The sequence below is a fragment of the Apis cerana genome, linkage group LG12, assembly GCF_029169275.1.
Source record: "Apis cerana isolate GH-2021 linkage group LG12, AcerK_1.0, whole genome shotgun sequence".
NCBI lineage: Eukaryota > Metazoa > Arthropoda > Insecta > Hymenoptera > Apidae > Apis > Apis cerana.
This window is the reverse complement of record NC_083863.1, coordinates 5,355,815-5,369,029: the sequence shown is the minus strand read 5'-3', so window position 1 is coordinate 5,369,029 and position 13,215 is coordinate 5,355,815. Positions and strand designations below refer to the sequence as shown.

General features: G+C 35.4%; 2 protein-coding genes across 24 annotated transcripts in view; one reads left to right on the top strand and one right to left on the bottom strand.

Annotated features, from left to right (window-relative positions):
* The window catches only part of LOC107995510 (disks large homolog 4), a 394,817-nt gene extending 385,548 nt beyond the window's left edge, over positions 1–9,269 (top strand). For 9 of the 18 annotated variants that reach the window (XM_017053066.3, XM_062082707.1, XM_017053064.3 and 6 more), the window contains 8 exons: positions 439–477; positions 1,766–1,807; positions 2,837–2,935; positions 4,110–4,259; positions 4,831–5,003; positions 5,093–5,202; positions 5,277–5,368; positions 5,845–9,269. In XM_017053066.3, the coding sequence (XP_016908555.2) occupies positions 439–477; positions 1,766–1,807; positions 2,837–2,935; positions 4,110–4,259; positions 4,831–5,003; positions 5,093–5,202; positions 5,277–5,368; positions 5,845–5,954 (815 nt within the window). In that variant the 3' untranslated portion in view covers positions 5,955–9,269. The remainder of the gene's footprint in view (positions 1–438; positions 478–1,765; positions 1,808–2,836; positions 2,936–4,109; positions 4,260–4,830; positions 5,004–5,092; positions 5,203–5,276; positions 5,369–5,844) is intronic. The other 9 variants (XM_062082704.1, XM_017053075.3, XM_017053065.3 and 6 more) reach the window with 5 other exon arrangements.
* Positions 9,270–9,419: 150 nt separating this feature from the next.
* The window catches only part of LOC107995488 (mucin-5AC), a 266,993-nt gene continuing 263,197 nt past the window's right edge, over positions 9,420–13,215 (bottom strand). For all 6 annotated transcript variants that reach the window (XM_062082698.1, XM_062082697.1, XM_062082700.1 and 3 more), the window contains one exon: positions 9,420–13,130. In XM_062082698.1, the coding sequence (XP_061938682.1) occupies positions 12,709–13,130 (422 nt within the window). In that variant the 3' untranslated portion in view covers positions 9,420–12,708. The remainder of the gene's footprint in view (positions 13,131–13,215) is intronic.

Below are 13,215 nucleotides of genomic sequence, written 5' to 3'. Positions count from 1 at the left end.
TATCAAATCGACGCCTTTTTTTTTTGTTCTTTTTCTCAAATGTGAATTGTGACGATCTCAATAGAAAGATACGTGAATTCTTTAAACTTTCTTTGTGTTTCCCTCTTTCGTTTGATTATTCTTTTTCTCTGCGTACCTTTTTTTCCCCTTTTCAATCAGATATAACAGATTGAATATAGATAAATTTTTTGATCGAAACATGCACCGAAGCCAACCCAAAAATATTTTTCTTTTTCAAAGAATAATTGTCTTTAATGTCTCTCCAATCTCCGATTCGATCTGTTCACGACGCACGGTGTTGGCAAGTTTTAAATATCGTTTAGTAATCCGTGACAGGTACGACGAATACGCCCAACTTCCGATTGAGCTTTTGTGTTTTTTTTTTTTTTTTACCATGTGAAAACGTGACATGTGTTTTGTTTTTGCCTGCTTGTGTAGGGTCGCCCACGACACCCGAGAACGAAAACGATCCTACACGTAAGTATTCCAACAAGTTAGTCAACAAGAAGAAACAAGATACAATATCACACGAAACACACCTACATACCTTCCATACCATACACTGAACACACACGCGTGCGCGTGCACATACATCTCTATCTCTTTTTTTTCGATTAAAAAAAAAAAAAAATAATAATAATAATTAATCCACGAAAAGTAATAAGTGTAATACGGGGGGAGAGGAAGAAAAGAAAGTAAATCGAAAGAAGACAGAAACGATTATCAGCGACCCTGTGAACCATTTTACACACTTCTCGAGAGGTCTCTTCTTTCGTGCATCCTCTTCAACATTATGCTTGCCCTTTGCACTCTGCAACTTCATCCTAGCACACCAAATACACCAGCATTTCACGTGTTTGCCTGGGTTTGATCATTAACACGCGACCATGCAAGCTGCGACACTTAACTTTGCTTTCTAATTTGGCTAATATTTTCTGTGGTAGAGAGGTAGAGGAGTCTCCCTTGTACGCTTGTAGAGAATCTCGACACTCGTGTAATATTTATGGACTGTGGACCATTCTTGGCGATTTTCCCTCGAGTGAAAATCTCGAGTGATACTCTATGAAATGATTATTTTACTGTGCGAAGAAACCTATCCGCGAAGAATCGTTGATTAACTTTTGACAAAGATTGTGATTGTACCCATGTGAAAGTTCGTTGTTAAATATTGAATACGATGCTCTTGAATAGATACGAGTTAACAGACCGCGAGGCTATGATGCCTGAGAGCAGAACCCCGTTTGCTACAAAAGTGGCAAAATTAGAATTCTTAATTACATTTAGAATTTGAACGGTGAAAGCGGCGTGCAACTGTGCAACTTTCTAGCAGGATCGGGTTTCTTTTTCATTTGAAAAATAAATAAATATCTTTTAATAGAACTACTTGATAAATAAGTTTTGGATCTTTCACAAAAGAACAACGATCTTTGAGAATAGATAACGCGTATTTTTAAAAAATTAAAAATAAAATTCGATTCGAAGCAATTGTTATAAAATTGAATATCTGAAAAAATTCCTTTTCATTTTTTCTTTTTTTAACGAAACGACGTGGATACGGTTAAAACTCGCGTGCACATGAGAAAAAAAACCGAGAACGATCGTGCGAACTATCACAATGGGCCAATCAAGACTGTTCGAAAGCTCGAGTCAGTCACGGTAGGGGAGATGATTGTTCATGCTTAAAGCTTAATTAATCCTAGCAATTATTAACGGCCGCTTATTAGTACGCAACGTATACTGAAATATTGAACTTGTTATGTTTTAGCATTCATGCTGTGCTACACCCAGGACGACACTAACACCGAAGGTAATCACGTCTCTCTCTCTCTCTCTTTCTTTCTCTCTCTCTCTCTCTCTCTCTCTTTCTTTCTTTCTGTGTCACCCATTCCTATTATATTTGTATCTCCTTTCTCGTCTCTCTCTCTCTCTTTCTCTCTCTGTCTGTCTTTCATTTCAATCCACCATTATACATTCCAACCTCCCCCAACCTCTTCTACACCCTCCTTCTCTTCGTTTCATCTCGGTCGCATCAATTAACAAAGCACACGTTCATTACCGCGATATAACGATCCGTTCGCGGGACGAACACATTGTTCGACAACGTTCTTTTGTCGTGACGCGTTGTCACTTTTGAATAGATACTCGTACTCTCTTTACACCGCGTTGTCGATTAACGAACCTAGCTACTTCGAAGGGGAATAACTGTGAGTCGAGCAATCGAATTCTATATTTTTACTGGTGGATTTTCTTTTTTTTTTTGTTTATTTGTTCTTTATTTTTTCCTTTTTTTTTTTTTGCGATTTTACGTTTCAGTTTCGACTGGTGACGTGTCTTTAAAAATTACGATAGCTTCATTTATCATCGAGTTTATTTTATTAGTATCGAAAATTTGTGGCTTTTTTTTTCTAAGTTTATGATAATCTTTGTTATTTAGTGATGATATTGAAGACAAAATTGGAGACACGTCACTGGTTGAGTCACTCAACGTTTCAAAATTTATTTCTATCTAAAAATTTAATATTCGTTTTAGAATTCGTGTTAACACGTACATGAATCATCGAACATCCATAACATTTATTCAGTGGCGAGACCTTCGTTCATCGATCATATAACGAAAAAAAAAAAGAAGCAACAGAATTATTCGACAGAGTAAAACGTCCTCCAGCTTTCATTAAAAGCTTCGCTCGAGCGTCTTCGAGGCCTACACAAAAATACTCACAAAACGATATATCACGATATTCGTCTTAGAACGCGTTCATTCTCGTCTCCTATCTCATCTCATCGCGCGCTTACTCCACCTTTTTCATTCACAAAAAGATCTTGTCTTGCGTCGCAGGGAGTAGAGAAATTTTATATCGCGTCGAACTGCCTTATATGGAGGAACTGACGTTAGTTTATCTGGAAAAGGAGGACGATGACAATAATGACGAGATTAGTAAGTGATACACAATACACGAAAAGAAAAAATATATATATATACATATATACATATATATATCAAAGTGTGTGGAAAGAAAAAACAAGAGTGAACAACAAATACCAATATTATATCAATTTCTTAGGACCTTGACTAACACTTGATATCGAACGTAGTTTCGATTCGACAAACAACCCTTCTTTTACCGTTTAATTTTAACTTTTTTTTCTTTTTTTTTAATTTTCACCAATTTCCTATACTATTGTGATATCTACGAGCACTGACAAAACGCCGAAAACGCTTCGCGCAATTGGGACAGTCGCGACGTGCTTTATCTTTATCTTTGTCTGTTGTCTGCCGTTTTTTTCTTGGTTTCTTTATATATATATATATAACACTACTCACCCTCATGTAGACTTTTAACGAGTGCCGCAGTTACACGGCGTAGATATGAAATCGCGTCGCTTCTATAAAGTTTTTTTTTTTTTAATTAAAAAATTCATGTTTTACAGATGTTGAAGAGATCATTGTCAAATTCTTATGAGATAAATGTTTAGTTTGGTATCCCCTTTCGATTATGACAATATCGCTTTAATTAAATTATTGGGATCGATATTACTAAAATTGAAAGAAATGACTGAACTAAATAGAAAAAAAAAAATAAAGTGAAGAAGCGACGCTTTTTAGTGTAATTAAAATCGTTACAACCACGTAGAATCGAGTATCGATTACAAAAACCCTATCGTATAATAGAATAGTCGCCACGTAACTAATAATGCCACGTCGAACTTGATACACTCTTCGATCTAAATTTCTAGAAGCTTTACTCCCCCCTTTTACTCCCTTAAATCCCGCTTCAATCTCCTAGATGCTAAAGCATGGATCATTTCTCCATCGAGGTGGACAGCAAACATAATAATAATAATAATAATCCCTGGTCGCGTTTCTGTATACGTGATTTCTAATCAGAATATACCAGAAATAATACAATCTATCTATATTATCTTGAGAACAAAAATTTCGAGATTTGTTAATTCTCTCTCGACCAGATCGATAGAGAAACGTTTGTATCCCTTAGCTGTTTGAAAGAGTGCAAAAAAAAAAAACATTTTCTAACCCGAGGATAACAAAAGCTTTCACAATGTTCAAAAATATCTTGGAAACACGAGTATACTTATACCGGAAATTGCAGGCAGCGAAGAAAACGTGCTGTCGTACGAGGCAGTCCAGCAGCTCACCATACAGTACACACGACCTGTCATTATCCTCGGTCCTCTCAAGGATCGCATCAACGACGACCTCATCTCGGAATTCCCCGACAAATTCGGCAGCTGTGTGCCACGTGAGTTGAAATGGATTTTAATCTACCTCTATCTCTGATTTGGGTCACGCGTTATGAGACCAGATCCTGAGATTTTCAGAGGATTTTCGTGTTATGTTGGAAACAACGAAGCAGCTTGTTCTCTAGTTACATCTGTCCGTCTGATGGCTTTGTATTTTGCTTTGGACGAGATAATGAAGTTAAAAATAAACGTATAAACATGATAATTTAGAGAATAGTTGTTTTAATGATTAGTAAGGTGATCGTGTGTTTTGAATATTCAATGTCAATTAAAAAGTATTCCGTGTATCTGGTTCTCTCTTAAGAATTAAATTAAACTAATTATTTGAGGCCAAGAGATTTTTATCTGAAAGAAAAAAGAAATATTAAAAAAAAAATAATGAAAGAAAGATTCTAAAACACATGGTTACCTTATAATTAAACTTTATACAGATATAAATCATCACAACATTTTTGAAAACCTCAAGAATTTAAGAAATAACCTGAAACAAAAAATTAAATTTATTAATAGAAATGAATTCTAAAGTATTTTATGTAAAAAGAGAATGTTAAACGTTTCTCATTTCCACAGATACAACGAGGAGTAGAAGAGAATACGAAGTGGATGGACGTGATTACCATTTCGTCGCATCTAGGGAACAGATGGAGAGGGACATTCAAAATCATTTGTTCATAGAGGCCGGACAGTACAATGACAATCTTTATGGCACGTCTGTGGCATCCGTGCGAGAAGTCGCTGAAAAAGTAAAAAAAAGAATCTTAATAAACAATCTTATAAATACGAATAAAAATATTTAATATCGGAAATTGATAAAAATGATCTGTTAATTAAGGGAAAACACTGTATTCTCGATGTGAGTGGAAACGCCATCAAGAGGTTACAAGTGGCGCAGCTGTATCCTATCGCCATCTTCATTAAACCAAAATCCGTGGAATCAGTTATGTAAGTGACAATTTTTTTATTTGATTTGGAAATTTGGAAAGTATAGCTTAACGAACGATCATTGATATTCAAAGGGAAATGAACAAGAGGATGACCGAAGAACAAGCGAAAAAAACGTATGAACGAGCACTGAAAATGGAGCAAGAGTTCGGAGAATACTTTACTGGTAAATGATCCAAAATAATAAATAAATTTTTCAATCTATAATTTATCCGATATTAGAAATATATATCATATTTGCATTCACAGAATTTAAATAGAAATATCTTTTCTAACTTCCTCGATGTGAACATAACAATCATTCAATTGTTTGCTCATTCTAAAACACGATTCTGGTTCTTGAAATCTTAGAAATACTTAATATTTAAGATACTTTCAAGAATGCAATCCAATTTTTTAAATAATATATTCAATAATAAGATCTAATTTATCCAATGTTTAATAATTTTAAATTACAAAATTAATTTAGGTCACAAATCAATACACGAGACAAGAAGATCAAGAAACGCTGAATTATATCACGAAATTCGCACAGCTAATTTACTTGCCATTTTAATCAATTGATAACAGTATTCGTAGTTAAATAAATTATTGACAGGGAAAATTGAATTGCTTGAAATTGAATTCTCCTTAAAATTACAGCCGTGGTGCAAGGCGACACACCGGAGGAGATCTACGTGAAGGTGAAGGAGGTGATCGCCGAGCAATCAGGCCCGAACATTTGGGTACCGTGCAGAGACCAGCAACTGTGACGTCCTGCCCCCCACGCTCAGCCCGGTCCAAACGCTTGGACCCTACCTCCGAGGCGTCAAGCTTAATTACTCTTAATAAAAATAACCGAGTAACTCTCTAATGCCTTCCCCGTTCCCATCCTGAAACCCGTCCCACCTCACTCCACCCCTATTGCCCTGTTTCACACCCAATCGAGTAGCACAATGTCCCAGTTAAGGCATTAGCCGCGCACCAAGCTCGTCGAAAAGAAAAGACTTTGTATCGTGTAAACGCTGAAAGTAATACGAGGAGGAATAATATGCCCGCAAGCTTCACTGGGAGGCGATTATTAGATTAAGGAGAGGATTAAAGAAAGAATAATAATAATAATATTAATAATAATAATGGAGTATGTTTCGAAAAAGAATATTCAGAGTCTCTCCGCGAGTCGTTCACGCCGTGATAAAATGTTTCATTGTTAATCGATAAAATTATTGTTGATAAAACGATAAAACGATAAGATAAAGGCGTGTTCTATAATTGTTATCCGTTTCGATGAGAGACATCTGAATATTTACGTTTTTAAGAAAGATTGTTAGGCAGAGGATACATACATACATGTTATAGCGTTAATATCAGAAGTATTTCGTCGTATCACGATGTTTTCTCATGATTTCCATGTGACGAGTGGATTTGTTGAGTAAAATGTGAAAAGACCATCGTCGTGTATGCGTATCTTCGCGTTGAATTTTGTCACTGTGTTAGGACGTCAGAACGAATACACGATATTTCGATTATTGAACCGATTCTTCTTATTGCGACGAAAATATTGAACACGTAGTCGTTTTATAACGCTAAATACTAATCCTGATTTTCGTTATAAAATCAAAAGGATACATGATCGTGTATTCGTATCGGAGATGATTTTAATGTATTGACGACAACTCGACTCGGCACGACGAAGCCGACACGTTGAGGAGTTTTACTGAAAGACTCGCGTCGTAGTTCTTCTTCGACTGATTGCGAACTGCGATGCGTAATGTGTATGTTACATTGTATGTATACAGTTCACGTTTGGAAACACGATGAGAGAGAGAAAAAGAAAGACGAATAACAAACGAATGATCGACACTCGGTTGAAGTCGAAAAAGGTGAAACGAAAAAGAAGAACGAGCGAAAATAAAATAAAGTAAAATAAAATAAAAAAAGATAATAGATGTTTAAGATAGATATTCGTCGCGATTTTTTGTAAGATGCGCACAGCACTTTAGACGCTTATAAACAAAGAATTTTCACGCGCAAATCGCGACGATTAAACGACAATGAGATGAGACAAAGTACGAGATACGCTGAGAAAATAAAGTAAACGGAAATAAAAAAAAAATCAATAAAAAATAATACTTGGCTTCACCGAACATATTAATACATGTATAGCTTGGTCCGGTTAATTCTGAGCGAAGTAGCGCGGTATTTTTTAATGTACTTAATCGCAATAAAAAGCGAACAAGAGACAGAGGGGGGAATCGGAAAGATTCGTTGCCTGACAAAGCGAAACTCGTACGTAAGATGTATTAGCAGGACAAATGAAAAGATAATATAAAGGGAAACTAGAAAAGCGAGAATTAAAATTTTTGTGAGAGAAAGAAAGCGAAAATGGAAAGAAAAAAACAAAATAGAGAAAAAGAACAAGATCCAGACGCATGTTACGAACCTCACGATTCATCAAACCTCACAGGACAAATCTCTAGATGCTAGAATAGCGATATATAATGTTTTGTACAGCTAGATTACTAAGCCAGTACTGGGTTATGTGCAACATTATATATATGTATATATATATATTATATATATACATATATATAATATATATATACATATATATAAATAGAGAATGCGCGCGAGAAAAAAGCAGAAACGAGATCGCGAGGAGAAAAAGAATGAACGCTATTGTAATTTAAATACCACTACTAAATTATTATTACGATATAGTAGGTATATATATATATATATATATATATATTATTGTAAATACCTATACCCGAGATAATCGAGATGGTATATGGTGGTAGCGTGAAACCATGGACGAAGTTCGGTCGTAATATTTTCTTGATCGTGTCGACCCACAGATGTATGATGTAACGACGTTTGTATTAAATTCGATGCAAAGAGAGAACCGTTACTTTTGCATTTCGCTTTCTACGATTGGTCTATGCCAATCCATAGAAAACTGAATGCGTATACATGCGTGTATAGATAAGGAAAACTGGACGGGTTTTAAGACAATATCGCAAAGAATCGCACTGTGTAACATCGTGAAGAAAAGAAATACGTTATCATCTTGACGATAAATACGAAACAGGTTTCACTCCACCCAGACCAACGAAAACGCCTCGTATCGAACCATTTTCACAAAGGCAGTTGGATAACGAAAATATCACGAGAAAACAAATCATTGAATGGCATCTTTTCGATCACATCATGTCGTCGCGTTAAATCGATAGATTTGGTATAGAGGGAATGCGATATAATCAAGATAATTGCTCGTCGATTACATATAGTACTTATACGAGTGAATAGAAGAAATCGTGGAAAATATAGAAAAAAGAATCGTATTAAGGGTTACGAGACGATGAAACAAAGAAAGGTTAGAAAACGCGAGAAGAGTTTATACGTACAACTGCGTATCGTCGCAATGGTTATTAACCTACTAACCACTTGTTTCGACAGTCATCGATCGTGCAGCGATTATCGAATCGTTTCGCTATCGTCGATTGCTCGATTTCCTTCGATTTGACGAGTGGAAGGATCCATTTTTGTGTTCTTCGTTTTCTTTTTTCGTTTATTCGTAGAATGTGTCGAGCGAATATTTACGACATACCGGTTGATCGGGTATAATTAGCATGGGTACGCTTTCTACGAGCTATTTTTCCTACGACAAATCCTGTGTTTAGAATCGTTAACGCAACAGCCGTCGCATGTATTTACGAAAGAAAAAATACGAAGAGTGAATGAATAAATAATGGAGTCGTATTATTGATAGTTGAAGAATGAATCGAATAACGAAAAAATCGTTGTCATATAATAATATTATCGCACAGGTTGTGCCTGAAGAGAAAAGGAGATCGGGAATGAGCTAGGATTCGCCGAAAGTTAAATCAAGAAAATCTTGAAAAGGAGATGATGGAAAAAAGACGTCTGTCTCGATGTAAAGGAACGTATAAAGAGAATAATTACTACAGACACTTATTATACACCTCTATAGTCTATTTAATAATATTACTTATTGAATTGTCAATCTCATGTTCACCTTGTTTCATCGTTTTTAAATAGTTAATAAACGTTTTACCAATTTTAAATCTGTTTCAGAGAACCATCCATCCTTTTTTCCCTTCGAACATGTCTCCTCAAATTTGATTTATCCTGATTTTTGAAATTAGAAATTTTTCACGATTCGTTGTTAACAATGGAGGACAGGTGCTTGTAAAGAAATCAAAAAGGCATTGAGATCGGTAAAAATACTTGTTTTTATTACATCGATAGGATAACTCGTTACTGTTATTAGCGAAAAGAAAATCACGAGTCGAGTTCATTACGAAAATCGAGTTTGTCGGTTGTGTTGTTATTCGATAAATTTGACGGTACAGAGCAATTATAAATGACGATGACAATAATAATACTAATTAATCAATATAATCATAACTCTTTCTCCTTTTTTGTTTTTCTTTTTTTTTTTTCTTCTTTTGTTTTATTTCCTTAATTTCATTCTTTAGACGAATCACAGAGAGAATTTAATTTGTATTCTTTCTCGCATTTTTTTTTTTCTTTAACATTATATATCCATTAAACTAAACTTCTGAAATAAAATATATATATATGTACGTATATATATACATATATATTTATATATTTATATATATATATATAATATATTTTGTTCTTTCTCACATAAAATTCCTTCTTCTCGTAAAGCAGCAGCGGTTTGTTTTTTTTTTTTCTTTTAACACATTTAGAAGTATCCTCGAATATAATATAGTATAAATTACAATGGAGGAGGAGGAAACGTTACAGCTAAGAAAATGTACATTCATAGTTCGGTATTATGTATATATCGTACAATAAAAAAAGCGGATAGTCGTGACAGTAGTAGTAATAGTTAATAGTATTGGTAGTGGCAAATAGTAATAGTAATAGCGGTAATCGTAGTATTCGTAATAGTAATCGGTGACCGGTAGTAGTAGTAATAGTAATAGTAATTAATAATTAGTAGCGGTAGTAACTGCGATAGCCCCTATTATATTGCGAGAAAGTGTTTTTTATCTTTTGTGTCGTGTTGTGTATAATATATACATACGCTTTTAAACAGCATATTAGTCGATTATTTCTCCGCTGAAATTACAATATTCTTTTTTAAGTTAACTCTAAAACGCTGGTTTTTTTTCTCTTTTTCCCTTCCTTATACAATTACACGTGCGCAAATGTGTGTTATACGCGATTACAGTAATTATGAACAAGTGTCGTGTTCTTCCTGGCTACTTACACTATTATTCAATATCTACTTTACATTTTAAAGGTACATTACACGTACAATGTATTTCTTTTCTGCCTCGACTCATCCTCGATCTACTTTTATATCAACTTTCTCATTTCCCCTCTCCTCTACATATGTTCTCCTTTTTTTGAATCTCATTTCAAACATTCTTTTCCTTAAACAGCCACTGAGATGGATGATGTACAGAAATTGCCATCTGCAAAAGAACCCGGGACGCACACATACGGCAAATGACGCTAGATTTTTATTCGAAAATATGTATGTACACGTGTAAACACCATCTCTGTCCACGACATCGGTATAATCGGTAATATTCGTTTAGAAATCGTCAGCTAAATAAAATTAAAAAAAACGAGAAGCGAGCGAGCGACCAGTCATCGATCGATCTCGATCTGGAACGATCGTTCAACGTATGAAGACGAAACGGTGTCTCTCTTTCTCTCTGCTACTGTACATGAGGAAATAACAACATCTTGACGATCGTTTTACAGATCAATCGAATATTTTCACGATGCCTGGTCGTATCCCTGTTCGAATCGATGCAACGCATAGGATATCGAGAATACGCGTACGGATATTTCCCTGAGACTGATCAGAACGACTAATCCTCTGTACACGGAGTCAAAATGAAAGCGCGTAAGCATGCTTTTGCTAAACAACTCAAACTTCTGTCTATCATACAAGTAGAAATTTCTTTTATTTTTCAACATTCTATTTCGACATGCTTTGACACGCTTCCGAAGATATAAGTACGTAGAGATCGGTTCCATCGACGCATATAAATGAAAAAAGTCTAGTTTAAATGCATCAATGATCCTTTGAACACGTTCACTGCTGAACATGATAATCTTTAATATATTCATTCTATCTTCTTTCGCTATAATATATATGTATATGTATATATATATATATATATAATATAGTAAACATAAAAATGAAACACTTATATTAAATCGATAACAAAAATTGATCAATTGGATTGCACCAATCCGATAGATGAAACTTTAAACAAAAAAAAGAAATTTTCAACGTAACGATACGTGATAACGATGAACATGATAAAAAAAATAGAAATAGAGTAGAATAGTAAACAACAGTGAACGCGTTGATTACTTTCTCGGTTCCAACGAGCTAACAATTTAACATTATTTGCAAAATAAATCGCTAATTCGAGGATCAATCATCGCGAATTCGATGAGAATTATTGCACACTGTGTCTATTACACGGTCGATCCATTTTCTTACGTTTCTCAGACCTAAGGAGCGCTGATCGATCGCGTTTAATCGGTAATCGTTTAACAAGAAGTGGACTCGCGAAATTGCACATCCCAAGAAAACAAGAAAAAAAAAAAACGTAAATGCTCCATATTTCGACGATTAATAAACGCTTGCTTAAATCTAAATCTTTGTAAACGCGTAACCGAATTATACTTTAATCGACTTATTATTACTAATAAAAAAAAAAAGAAAGAAAGAAAGAAAGAAAGAAAGACAGAGAAAAAACGAAATAACAACGTACTAATAATTCGATAACTATATTTTTCAACGTTTGTTCTCTGTTTAACTTAACGAAACAATCATAATCGATTCAATTGAGAACGCACGCAGTTACCATTCACAGTTTCAAATTCTCTTCGACAATGAGTATCGATTCTTTCAATACGAATAATCGAGTGAATGAAAATAAGCGTATGGACGCCTATCAGATTCCAAAATATTCGCAAGGATCGTTCAAATATTATTTCGCTTTCGAATTGAATGTTAGAACGAATTATTATACAAGATCAGGACAGTATGACATCATTGAACAAGATAATAATCCTCATATTGAAAAACCATTATTCAGGATTCAATTATCCATAAAAATATCACCGTGTAGAGAACATTTGTCAATAAATACTGCTAAATAGTGTCAGAAAGCACTGTTATTGAACGATCTTCCTCTATCGTAAGCTTAAATGTAGTTTTCGCACCTTGTATTCGACTCCGGTTGCCTCGTCGAGCGGAATCGAAGAGGAAAAAGCTGGCCTCTATCAAACGAGAGACTCGAAACAGCTCAAACGAGCGACTTTTCACAGCGAACAAGATTTTCAGGTTCACGTTCAATCCGTGGCAGCTGTCTTGTTACTCTGTCGCGTTCTGGCTTGTCTCTTAGGCGACACGCTCGAGCTCTTTTTCGGAAGTTCCCTCGAGGCGGAAGTCGACGGTTTAGCCTGGGGTGATGACTGCCCCAGAGGCGCCTCCTGTCACCTCAGGCTGATCACCACCTTCTCCACGTTCAACAGAGATCTTACTTTGTCGTTGTACTTGATCAGAGTCACCTTAGACCCCCTCACGTTGATTCGTTCGCCACCACTGAGCAAATGACAGCAACGAGATTGTTCCAGAAAATCTTGAAGTTTTAATTCTTTCATCACGTCACGATGGGCAATGGCTGGTGGACCGGAGTGAGCTTTTGGATTTATTTGACGGAGTAACGCGTCTCTACTCTTTATTCGAAGAGCGGCCATCAAGTCTTGGAGGAGCATCCATTTATCCGGATCGTTGGTGAGGGTAAAAAGAACTGGCAGATTCACATCACCCATCTCTACCTCGATTTCATCCAGCTCGGGTTCAGGACTGTCCATAGGAGGATCGTCGAGGGGATTGTAACCTGTTTCTTCGAGATCTGAAAAGAAATAAGTTGTTTTTAATTTACTGTTAAAGATGTATATAAAGAAGAATTGATAAACCACGAGAAGAATAGAGTGACG